General features: G+C 35.2%; 1 protein-coding gene across 1 annotated transcript in view; it reads left to right on the top strand.

The window, feature by feature from the left end:
* The window catches only part of LOC145695058 (uncharacterized), a 96,133-nt gene that overhangs the window by 64,065 nt on the left and 19,216 nt on the right, over positions 1–12,852 (top strand). Inside the window, exons 12-15 of the mRNA XM_081771894.1 lie at positions 532–649; positions 1,806–2,078; positions 3,058–3,251; positions 12,174–12,389. Coding sequence (XP_081628020.1) covers positions 532–649; positions 1,806–2,078; positions 3,058–3,251; positions 12,174–12,389 — 801 coding nt within the window. The remainder of the gene's footprint in view (positions 1–531; positions 650–1,805; positions 2,079–3,057; positions 3,252–12,173; positions 12,390–12,852) is intronic.

Below are 12,852 nucleotides of genomic sequence, written 5' to 3'. Positions count from 1 at the left end.
ACATGTCCTTAGGAATTAAGTTGTGTTTTCCTGAAGTTAGTCTAAGGTATAATCTAATAAAACGTTTATGCTCACGTGGAACGTTATAATTAAACAGTACGATCATGTGTTTATCTGAATATTTGTGCACAGTATATCAGTGTAAAGTACGGGTCAAAAATAAACGACCAAAATCGTCATTAGTTTTAATGACGTTTTTGGTCGTTTATTTTTGTCCCGTACTTTTATATTATACATATATTGACAAGGGTTTTTCTTATTGAATACAGAAGCTCTTTTCTCGTTAACTACTTACACTTTGAATGCAGCCGCGTAAAGAAAACATTTCTTACAAAAGTACACAACATACATTTCGTATTCAAGTTGCGAATTTATTGCTACCGTACTTTACTTTTTGTATTGTGTACTTGTATTCGAAATATTTTCTTTGTGTTGTGTATTTATACGCATTTCATTCAAGCGGAATATTAAGTGTTGTGATTATTAATTCGTAGTAAGTACAACGTTGCCAAATAACAATATTGTTTATAGGTTCAGCTAATGGGTTCTAGAAGTCCACAGCAAGGATCACCAAAGCCAGTATCAGCTGGGAAGTCAATCGTCACGTCCGCTGTTTCTGGAGTGAAGTTGGTAAATACTCAACCAACAGGTTAGTATGTTTATACTTTCAGCAACAATTAAATACATATTCTTTTGTAAATTTAGCTTTTTATGTTCTGTATGCAATATTTAATGTACTGTTTCGGCGTTCCCCGACACCTTTATCAGTAGATGTGGGCAAGTCATGTGTACTCATTTCAGTTCTTAGAATTTTGTCTTGCACTGTTGATGATGACTTCCAAAAATTTATTAATATGATACGTAATGTAAATTCCTCGCACTAGATTCCTTTCCTTGTAAAAATCTTATTGCTGTGAAAATTTTATGCTGATTTTTATGAAGAAGTAACTTGATGCTAGTTCGTAGAAATCTTGTTCACTTTTAACAGGCATTTTGTGAAAATACTCTTTTAATCTTAAATCTACGACTAAACGGTAATCGTTAATTGTACATTAAACTTAGATGATTTCACACTTCCTTAACTTCCCGAAGAATTGTTTAAAACGTTCAAATATTCGCAGTATTTAGTAAATACTTAGCCAACTTAGGACGAAAGCTATAGTGCTATTGTAGTATACATACTTTACTGAAAGCCAACGAGTTACTTTAAAATCCCATGGAGATCAAAGTGTTAAATAGGAAGGACTTCATTCACGAGTTTAATTGTAGGAACACTTTCAGTGTTTGAATGTTAGAATTTTATGGAACTCAATACGTGTAAGTCAGTAAGGAACAGCGTATTTCGTTTCTGAGGCAAACAAAAAGTAACTTTTGAAATTGTTATTGTATTTTGAGCGTTGTAGCACTATGGGGCATAATTGATTGTAGATGTGCCATCGAATATTAGCAATAAGATATACCTCGGTAAGTAACGAAAATACATTGCAGAAGATATTGAGATTAAAAATAAATTTCAGTCTTATAGTGTACTGAACAGTTTTTTCTTGTTATTCTTGAGGTTTTAAGGAATGAAATTTTGTGCTGGACATGAGAAATCGTAACTGATTTAGTTTCTGCTGTTTGCGAATATTCTGTGTTTTGTTGAAAAGCTGAAGTACATTTTTGAATATCTATGTTTTTGTAAAGCAAAATAGTTTAATTTGTAGTAGAACTGAAATTTGTGAAGGAGAATCTTTTAGAATAATGTTGACAAAATAACTTTTATTTTTTTCAATGTGTATCTTTTTCTTAATTTTAATTTACAGTGAAGACAATCGCAAGTCCTATTGGGTCCCCTCTTCACAGCACACAGGCAATTCTTATCAAACAAACCGAAGCTAATCAGGCTTCTACAGTACCTGTTGTTACAACTCAACGTGTTGCAGTCTCTGGCGGGAAAGTTGTTACTTCAACTGGAAAGACATTGCCAGTTGCTCAAACGAAACCAGTGGTGGCAAAAGTGTTAACGAATTCACAGGGTCAGGTCATTTCAATGGAAAGTTTGTTAGCGCATCAGAAGCACGGAAATTTAACACAAGGTAGGGAAATACTAACCTTTAGTGTATTATTCATTTGAATCTGTGGTGTCAATAGTTAGGTTAATACGTTTTTTGCTTCTCTGGTAAGAGATCAAATATATTAGAGTGGTAATAGATAAGGATATTTAAATTTTAGTTTGTTTTGAGAATTTGTTTCCATAAGGTGGCGTATTATTGTATGTTGAATAAAGTGCATTATGTTCACCGTTTTAGCGTAGTAGATGATTGAGATTATTCTAGTTGCTAATACGATTGAATATGAACATTGCAGTTTGTATTTAGAGCTGGAAAATATATTAGGGATATTTCCTTGTTTTATTACGTAATTAGAAAATTCAAAATCTGTCAGAATGAGTCATAATTTCGTTTGTATGTGTGGATGAAACATTGCTACTACGTAAAAAGTGGCTGACCATATTCTGCAGAGTTAAGTCCTTGTGTTTGGATTGTCCTTTTACCAACTTCCCACGAGAGCCTAGTAGCGATGGCTGTATTGCAAATGAGCTCCCTCGTTGCTAAGCGGTTCGTGTATGCGTCTTTGGCGTGAGATACCTGAGTTCAATTCCTGTCAGGAGCTCATGTGTTTCGCATCCCACTTTAAGCTGTAGGTCCACGTCTCATATAACCTCACAGCTAAAAGGTACGCTAAACACAATTAATGAAATCAAATGTATTGTGCATATGTATAGATACAGACCCAACATATGTGGTTTGAGCAATAAAATCTCAGCGAGGAAATATGAAATGCAAAAGGTACATGGTAATTAGAATACAAACGGACTTAAGATTTCAAACCATGACGGGACTTTTCGATGCAGTGTAAACAAGATAGAAAGAGGAAAGAAAAAGAAAGTAGACAATAATTGCACATTACTGGACTTCTCTTTAGTTTTTCCCAGAAAAAGGGACATTACTAAAATAAAGCATCAATATGTGAGTTTTTGGCATGTATGCGAAATAATAACTTACTTTCTTGTAGGAACTGCACTGCGGGTAACAGGAGGAAAACCTGGACAAGCAAGCCTTATCCAGCTTCCAGCAGTGACAGCAGGTGGTGTTCCCCAATTTGCTGTTGTTACGCAAGGAAACTTGATCTCAGTTGCTGGTCAACCTCGAGTTATTCAAGCAACTCACTTAACACAACACGTTGTCACACAAGCAAGTACAACACAGGTATGAAAGTATTTCACGTTTATTCTTTAATGCGAACATATTTTAATTTTGCACAGAAAGATCAGTAATTTTCCTTCCCCGAAGGAAATCTTTATTAAGACAAAATAAGGTTTCAAAATTGTAAATTCATTAATAATACAGTTATTAAAATTATGCTCTGAACACAATTATTCCGAATTTGATAACCGAACGTATAAAGTTGGACTTAGTGATGAGTTATCTTCCTATCACCCATCCTTTCGAATTATTGAGGTATTTTGAAGAATAAATATGTAAAAATGAGAAAGTACATGATTACGTAATTATCACAAAATGGATACTGCTAATATAAAGGATAGACAACAGCGTTTGTGGCTGATTCTTTAAATGTGTATATCCTGGAGTGAAAATTACAGTAGAAAAGGAAAGTGACAATTACCTCAGTTGTATGATATATTTATTATAGACTAATAATAAAATTAGCACGAAAGTATAAAAAAAACTTGCATAGTGTTTACAACATATATATATATATATATATATATATATATATATATATATATATGTTACGTCTGTTTAACTCTTATGGGTAAATGAGACATGAGGAAGTTTTATTTTGTATGATGGATCTGCATTAATTTGATTTTATGCGTGTTCTCATTCTTTATTAAATAGTAACCACAAAAAGTAACGTCGAGATCACGGTGAACTAATACAAACAGAAGAAAATTGCTTGACATAAGCTTGTTTTTTCAAATAGCACTAGGTCAAATTTTACCTTACTGTAAATCCACATGTTAAATGATAATTTATAATAACCCATTTAGCATCCAGTATTACAAACTAAGAATGCTACAATATCACGAAAAGCAAAATTTTCGAGTCTTTCCAACAAGGAAGACGGACGGAGCAATGCATATAGAAGACCTCAGTGTCGACTACTATGATCACGATATGACGTATTTTGAATAAATAAGACAGTTACAAGGAATTGAAAAATTGATTTTCTCCTAATGCTGTATTTTGAAAAACTTCGTAGGTAAGGATCAAATCCAAACACGTAGATGGTTTTCAGTAGACATAAAGAACATAAGGCGTTTACGTCAATGGGATATATTAAGCTGTTCCGGGAATATGATAAACATAGGTTAAATTTGCAACACTATTTCAAAAGTATGTAGCTGCGAGAACTTGTAATTACATCAGCATTACATTATTGCTAGAATGTTACAGAAGAAAAGGAAAACAACGGTAATTTTTAGACTTTCCCTCATGTACGTCATTTTAAGCAATATACCGATGTCTACCAAAGCTTTTCATAGCTCCTGAACTGTTTGAGATATCGAATTGCTGTAAACCATTATGATCTTTAATTCTATTAAAATCCATTTACGTAATTGAGTGTAATACTTATCTAAGTGTTATCCTGAATAAAGCCATTTGAAGAAAGTAAAATTTTTAGTCTCCTGTAACTTTGTTGCCATTTGTTTGAAATAGCATATGATCATAATATTCGACACTTAACTACTTTCGATGCGTATTGCCCGTTCGTGTCCCTTGCGTTATTTTATAGAGGCCTTCGTTTTTTTTTTCTTTCTTTCTTTTTTTTTGTGTGTGTGTGAGAGCGTGAGACAGAGAGAGAGAGAGAGAGAGAGAGAGAGAGACTGTAGCGTCTGTAGTTTGTAACACTGAATAGTAAATGTGAAATTGTAAGTTTGGGTTTAACATGTAGATTTGAAATTTGAAATATGTAATAATCTGGCGTAGTACTATTTGAAAAAAAAAAAGACAACTTTGTTGGGTTGGCAACATTGTTAATCTAGTGGTAATGCAGAATATGTCAAACAATTCCTGTCAATATTTCGATCGTATACAATTTGTGTTATATTTATACGTTTATTAATTTAAAATTACAAGGTCGTTTCAAGTTAAAAATGATCTACCATGTGTATACACCATTTTGTGCAAATTTATAACATCTATTTTTACGGCAAAGTAGATACAAAACTTGTGTAGATCATCGAAAATAAGTGAAACACAGACTATCAGATATTATTATTTCTAAGAGATAGCGTAACTGTGCGGAAACTTTAGAATAAAAAAAAAAAGGGGGGCTCTGTCCTTTTTCAACTAATAAGAAGAGTATTAAAATTTGTATACTTGATCCAGATACGGAAGATGAATCACGCGCTTCGCTAAAAACTTTTTATAATTTAGATACAAATTGAAGTAAAATTTGGATGATATTTCTAACTACTAACGAATTAGAAAGATTTTAAAATCATAGTACTGGTATTAACGCGGAATCCGGTAGTAACATTCAAGAGGATTTAACTAAGTGTAAAACTGTTTTATCACGGTTATAGGCATCGGCGCAAATCTGTCTTCAACATTGAGGGGGACGGGTAAGACCGCTCCCATATATATATATATATATATATATGTGTGTGTGTGTGTGTATGTGTGTGTGTGTAAGCGATGTTCAAAATATGTATGAAGTTGAAAAACAATGCTGTGAAGAATCAGGGGACAGAATTGTCTTCAATGGCGTATTTAGGAGGCTATCGGGCTCAAGCTCCCCCTGAAATAAATTTGTTAGTTTCTCGCATTCCACGTACAACAATAATCCTTCTAACCATTTCTAAGAATGTCATTGACTTTCCATTTTCTTATGCTATTTGTTCAGAAATAATACTGTATTTGCCAAATTTCATTCCATGCAAGAACTGCGTCCTTTTGTTCTTTCTTTCGTCCTTTCTACTTTTCTGTTTCTTTTTCTTGACGTTACTTTCTTTCATTTTGTCTATCATACTTTATCGACCATTGTCAGTTCTGCTTCAAGTCGGCCGTCATCAGTAACACCAAAGCTAAGAGGAGTTGATAAGCGAAACTGGTGTTCCACACCAACTTGCGCGGATATCAACATGACAGGACTTTAGTTATTATAACAAAGGAAAATTATATCGTTTAGTTATTTTTAAAAAAAGGAAATGTTTGAATTTTTAAAAAATCAAAACGGGGGAATAATTAGCCCGGGAAATTTGGAAGGCCAAGAGGATGCTTTCTTTTTCGTGTATGAATAGAATAAAGAGTTAGATTCACTCCTAAATTTTTGTATCATATCACAAAGGATTTATCGGTCTGCAATTCTTGCCATTATAACTTCAATTTATGCATAAATTAAAATATATTTAATTCTCAAACTCAAGTGGGCAATAGCCCACTTCCTTCCTTGTGTTGGGCATAGCACCTCGAAACAAAATCCTAAATACGCCATTGGTTGTCTTCAACATTGGGAGGTGGGCATATTTGAGGCTTATTCTAGAGAAGGGAGATGAAACTCATATTACGGTAGATGAATCTGATAAACTGTTGTAGAGTATATTATATATTAGGCGAGTAGATGAAGTAGTAGTACATATCAGTATTACAAATCACTGCCGTGAACACATTCTGAAATCATGCATATACATGCATATTTATAATTTGTATGTTTCTAATTAGGCATCCACAACGATCCACGTTAAAATTGTTTTATAATAATATAAATAATGACTTCCCCAAAACTATGAAGAAAGAATATCAATTATGTATGACGCAACAATACTCTTTCAGCAAAATGATTATAATCTCAATCAAGGACGCCGATTTCTCTAACTTTGGGGAGGGGACATTCATAAAAAATGCATAAAACAATACATATAACAAAAGAAAATACATAGAAAAATGCATATTCATAAAAATACAGGGAATCCACGTGAGCTTTTGGGGGGGCCTCCGACTTCCCAGGATCGGCCCCCTTGATCTCAATAACATTAAAGGAATCGTTACAGAAATCTAACGCATGTCATATACTCTTTAGTTAACAGATGTAACCTTAAGATTCTGGAGAAAATATTCCAGTAATTGAATTCTTTTCTTTGCTTACGAAGCATCCTCTCTCAAAAGAAAATTTGGGACACGCAGAAATACGTAGCAACAAACCATGGTTCGAACAAGCAGAAAAGAGAAAACAAGCAAAATTACGTTGGCTACAAAACCGAATGAAATAACCACGCAAAATTTCGTAGACATCAGGCGGGAAACTTCCAAAACTTTTAGAACAAAGAAACGCAATTTTTTGAAAGCTAAAATTTAGGAACTTGAAGATAATAGTAAAAATAAAAACATTCTGGACATGTATAAAGGGATCAACGAATTTAAGAAAGGCTATCAACCTCGTGCTTATATTAAAGAAAGCTGATGGAACCGTTCTCACTGATACAGATAGCGTTTTAGAAAGATGGAAAGATTTCTTTAACGATTTGCTTAACACGCAGCAAAAACTAATGTGCGTGGGGAAAGGGAGATACACACCACAGAAACGTATATCCAGAACCCAACCGAATAGAAGTAGAAATCGCTATAAAGAAATTAAAGAAACACAAATATGCGGGTGTACACGAAATTCCGGCTGAGTTAATTTTAGCTGGAGGCTAAAAATTCTGGAACAAGATACACAAACTCATTCTCCTTATCTACAACAAGGAAGAATTGCCACAAGAGTGGAAAGAATCAATCGTTGTTCCAATCCACAAGAAAGGCGACAAAACTGACTTATCGAGGTATCTCTCTTCTGTCAACATCCTATAAAATCCTTTCAAACATTCTATTAGCAAGATAGACCCCATACGCAGATGAAATGATTGGAGATTATCAGTGTGGATTTAGACGAAATCGATCAACTATCGACCAAATATTTACCATTCGCCAAATACTCGAAAACAAGTGGGAATACAATACCCCGGTACATCAACTATTTATTGATTTTAGAAAGGCTTACGACTCGGTTAGGAGAGAAACATTGTACAACGTTCTTACAGAATTTGGAATACCGAAAAAGCTAATTAGATCTATTAAGTCATGTTTAAATGAATCCCAAAGTAAAGTCCGGGTAGGAAAATTTTTGGCCACGAGCTTTCCCGTCGAGAATGGCCTGAAACAAGGAGATGCGTTGTCGCCATTATTATTTAATTTTGTGCTGGAATACGCTATAAGGAAAATCAAAGATAGCAATCAGGGCCTAGAATTGGACGGTATTCACCAGGTTATGGCATATGCTGATGTAAATTTAATAGAGAATGACAGGAAATAATAGAAAGAAATGCACAGATCTTATTAAACGCTTGCAGGGGCATGGGAGTGCAGAGAAATGCAGAGAAAACTAAATACATGGAAGTGCGTCGGGACCGTAATACGATAAATTATGGATGCGTTAAAATATTAAATAATTCTTTTGATAAAGTGGATACTTTCAAATATCTAGGATCAATATTAACAGACGAAAATCATATTCACGAAGAAATTAAATATCGACTAAAAGCAGGGAATTCGTATTACTATTCGGTTCAAATCTCATGTCGTCGCAAATTTTGTCGAGGAATTTGAAGCCTAAAATATATAAAACGATAATCATACCTGTTGTTCTGTATGGTTGCGAAACATGGTCGCTTACTCTAAAGGAAGAACATAGACTGAAAGTATTTGAGAACAAGATCGTGAGACGAATATTCGGACCCAAGAGGAACGGGAATGGAGAATGGCGGAACTTTATAACGAGGAACTACATAATTTATACGGTTTACCAAACATTGTTAGGGTCATCGAGTCTAGGAGGCTTAGGTGGGCAGGTCATGTAGCCAGGATGGAAGAAAGTAGGATCGCTTTCAAAGTGTTAGCGGTAAGACCAATCGGAAAACGACCATTAGGAAGACCTAGGCGCAGATGGAAAGACAATATTAAGATGGATCTCATAAAAATAGGAATACAAAGTAAAAACTGGATCCAGTTGGCAAAGGATAGAAGTCAGTGAAGAGCTTTTGTGAACGCGGCATTGAACCTCCCGGTTCCATAGGCTATAGAGTTAGTTAGCTTACGAAGCATGAGTAGATGCCTAGGCTGATACTACAAATAGATTAAATGTCCATTTACTGAAAAGATGGGTTCTACTGACATTGGATAGTCTATATATTCTTCGTGTGCAAGGGCCTAGTGGGAGAAAAGGAGAGAAGATTTCATATCAGGTTACGTCACGCACAGTCGCACGCCTTAATTTTTATTAACAATGAAAAAGCCAAGAGAAACAAATTTCATCTCACTTTCCTTTGTGGCACTCGGACACAGATCATTCTGCAAAATGCACTTTTCAAATCGGATTATTGGGAGAGCCTCCAATTCCAATGTTGGGGGGGGGGGACATATATCCCCCATTTCCCTGGAATTTGTGCCCGTACCTATAGCTGAGACAACTTTTCAGCATGAGGAGAGGGGTATATCCTCTTCTGGCATCACAGGCGTGCGCAACGTGGGTGCCATGGGTGCCTTGGCACCCCAATTAGACAAACTTTTTTTATGTAGAATTATTACAAACTGAGAAGAGATTACGTGTTAATTATTTCCCGTCTGCATGTGTGCCGTGCGTCGCCGACGCAGCGTCGGATGCAATGATGCTATCTTTTCTCAGGGGAAAGGGGGGGGGGGAGGACGACATTCCATATGGTGGTACTTTAGATCTGGCACCCACATTCCCAATGTCCTGCGCACGCTAGTGTCTGGCATTTATTGCAATTTGTGCCCAAGTAGTGGGAGTGGAATTAATACATATTGATGAGACTACTAAACGCACTACAGCACGAAGTTCAGTTTGAAATACTACAGATTACGATTCTTTTTAAAAAATGGAAAAGCCAAGAGAAATCAATTTCATCTTACATTCCTTTGTGGCAGTCGGATACAAATCATCAAGCTATCCCAAAAAGCACTTTTTAAGTCAGATTATTGGGGGGGACTGTCCCCCCAGGCCCAACATTGGGGGGGACATGTCCCCCTCGTCCCCCCGGGATTTGCGCCAGTGGTTATAGGATACTGTGATTTTTGAGATGTGTAATTGAACCGAGTGTTGGGAAAGCTTCTACTATGGGACTCAAGCCATCTGTCCGTCAATCCATTGCACGATAACTCGCGATTTTAATGAAACTTAGTTGTGTCTTCCTTCCACTTACAAAAATAACCCTATTATTTGGGGTTGCAGTCCATCATGCAGAAGGAAGGAAAAAAAGAGTAAAATTTACCCTACGTTGCAAGTTTACACATATACATGTGAGACAGTTTTCTAATATAAACCACACAAAAAATGTTCGATTATGACAAAATTTAGTGTATATTTTCTGTATGGCATTGTCGATATCCCCCCAACTTGAAATTAAAACGAAAATATGAATCCAACCTCCTCTCTCAATTTAAAAAATATGTTGCTTGATAATTTTCGTTAAAAAATGTTAGCTTTTGGCGTAATATGTCATACATTTTCTTTGGTGCTTCCCGATCATCCCGTCTTCAGGGAGTTAAAATCAGTAAAGAATAAAGAATGGATTTATCCTCCTATCCCCCCCCCCTCTCGATTTCTTTTAGAAGTTCACGATATATTTTCTAAAATTCATTCGGTTTTGAGACAATATAATGTACATTTTCTTTGATGGCTGTTGTTCATAATCCTCAGTGCTTGGGCTTAAAATCAGTCAAGAATGAGCGATGAATTCAGCTCCTCGTGTGGTATGGGGACTACCTCCACCCCCAGTTTAAAAAATACCTTTCATGATTACTTGTATAAAACTGGTTCGGTTTTGATACGATATTATTATTATTTAACTTTTTCGCTATCTCTGGAGTTTGGGATTAAAATCAGTCAAGAATGAGCGGTAAGTTTAGTTCTAATGTTGTATAGAGTACTCGCACCTCTTTCAGATTAAAAAATAAGTTCAAGGTATCTTTTATATATTAGATTTTTTAATGTAAAATATATTAGATTTTCATGGAATATGACGTATACTTTCTGACGCTTAATCATTCCCACTACTTGAAATTAAAATCAATCGAGAATTAGAGAGTAAACTTCCCCCCGACTTTTTGAAAAAGATATATTCTACGACAACTTTCATAAATAATATTAGATTTTTATACAATATGATGTTTGTGTTTATTGAAGCTTTCACATAATTCCCGTCTTGCAGTTGAGGTTAGAGATCAGGACTACTTAACTCCCCCCCCCTTTCCCCTGAAGATTTAAATAAAAGTTCTGTAATAACGTCGAATATTATTTTTTTTTCCCCTCGAGAATTTCCAGTCTTCTCAATTGTTTGCAGTTGAAATGGGACAATAATGAGGGAGAGCGTTCTTTCCAGTTTTATGTAACATATATTTCTATTAAATTCACACTGATTTTCATAGGACATTGTGTGTCTAGAAGTTGGAGACTTACTCCTATAATTTGGGGTTGAAATTAGTGAGTGGAAGTATCGTTCACTTCAACAATAGTTGATAAAATTTACATTGGTAACTAAAAAACGTGTAAACATTAGATTGAAGGAGCATATTAGACACACAAAAAGTGACGAGTCGAGTCTGAAATCTTTCATATAACTTTTGAATTAGAACAGCATAATAGTGAGATATATAACACCGATAATAATTTAGACTTATAATCTTAAAATACGACCACAGACAAATTTAAGTAGTTAAAGTCGGAACCAAAATTGCAATAACTTAATACAACATGTTTTCGATTTCGTCGTCGAGAAAAATAAAAGTAAATAAATAAAACACACTACTATCAGCCACGAGGCACATTCCATGGTCAATGTGAACAGCTAGAAGGATGGTATTTTAATTGGACTTAACGATTTTCTCTTATTTTATTTTTTTAAACTTTTGTAAAATATTTTGTGTATTACTTTGTTTTTTCGCCACACACTTTTCTCGAAATAAGAAAAAGAAGCCGCGTAATGACTTGAGATATCAGAATCCAATTCTGTATTTTTATTTTGTATTATGCAGTAATTCGTGTACTATTGAAACATTTAGTAAAATTATTATTTTAATGTTTGAACTCTATTATTTTATTATTAGACTCAACCCACTATAAGTTTAGCAACTGCTAATCAAACTGTACAACAGTGTGCAAAAGTTGCGACTGGGAAACCGATTGTTGCTAGTGCTGGGACTGGTGTCCGTATGGTAACTCCTGGAACAGCTGGAAGTTTAAATTTAGCCCATATTGGTGGTAAGCCTGTAATACTTGCCAGTAAAACACAAGGAACACCGATTCAAGGAGCAACGGGACAGGTAATAAATGTAATTCTGTAATTGCATATTTGTTAGAACTCGTGAGATTTGACGTCTCCATATCATTGTTTTATGTAATCATTCTACCTGATAGTCAGTAGTTTGTCGTTTTGTTTGTAAAGTGGATATGTCTTTTCTTTGTTTTCCTCAAGTAAATGTAATATAGAACTCCCGTAGTAACAGGTTTATAAGACTATTTTCTTCCTTTGAAAGTAAGTTAAAAAATGGAGTGTGTCTTATACTCAAATACAGAGGTTGGGCCGCGGTGGCTCAGTGGTAGAGCGTTCACCTTTGGTGCTTGAGGTTCCGGGTTCGATCCCAGCCCCCGCCAAGTGAACTTTGTGGTGGACAAACACCGTGTGCGTGGGTTTTCTCGGGGTTCTCCCGTTTCCTCACACTTTCTTCATTCCACCATTTCATTCATTACTCATCATCACCGTCTCCTTTAGCCTAACCGGCATAA

The sequence above is a fragment of the Thermobia domestica genome, chromosome 9 (genome assembly GCF_964235325.1).
Source record: "Thermobia domestica chromosome 9, izTheDome1.hap1.1, whole genome shotgun sequence".
NCBI lineage: Eukaryota > Metazoa > Arthropoda > Insecta > Zygentoma > Lepismatidae > Thermobia > Thermobia domestica.
This window is presented reverse-complemented; position numbering and strand designations above follow the sequence as displayed.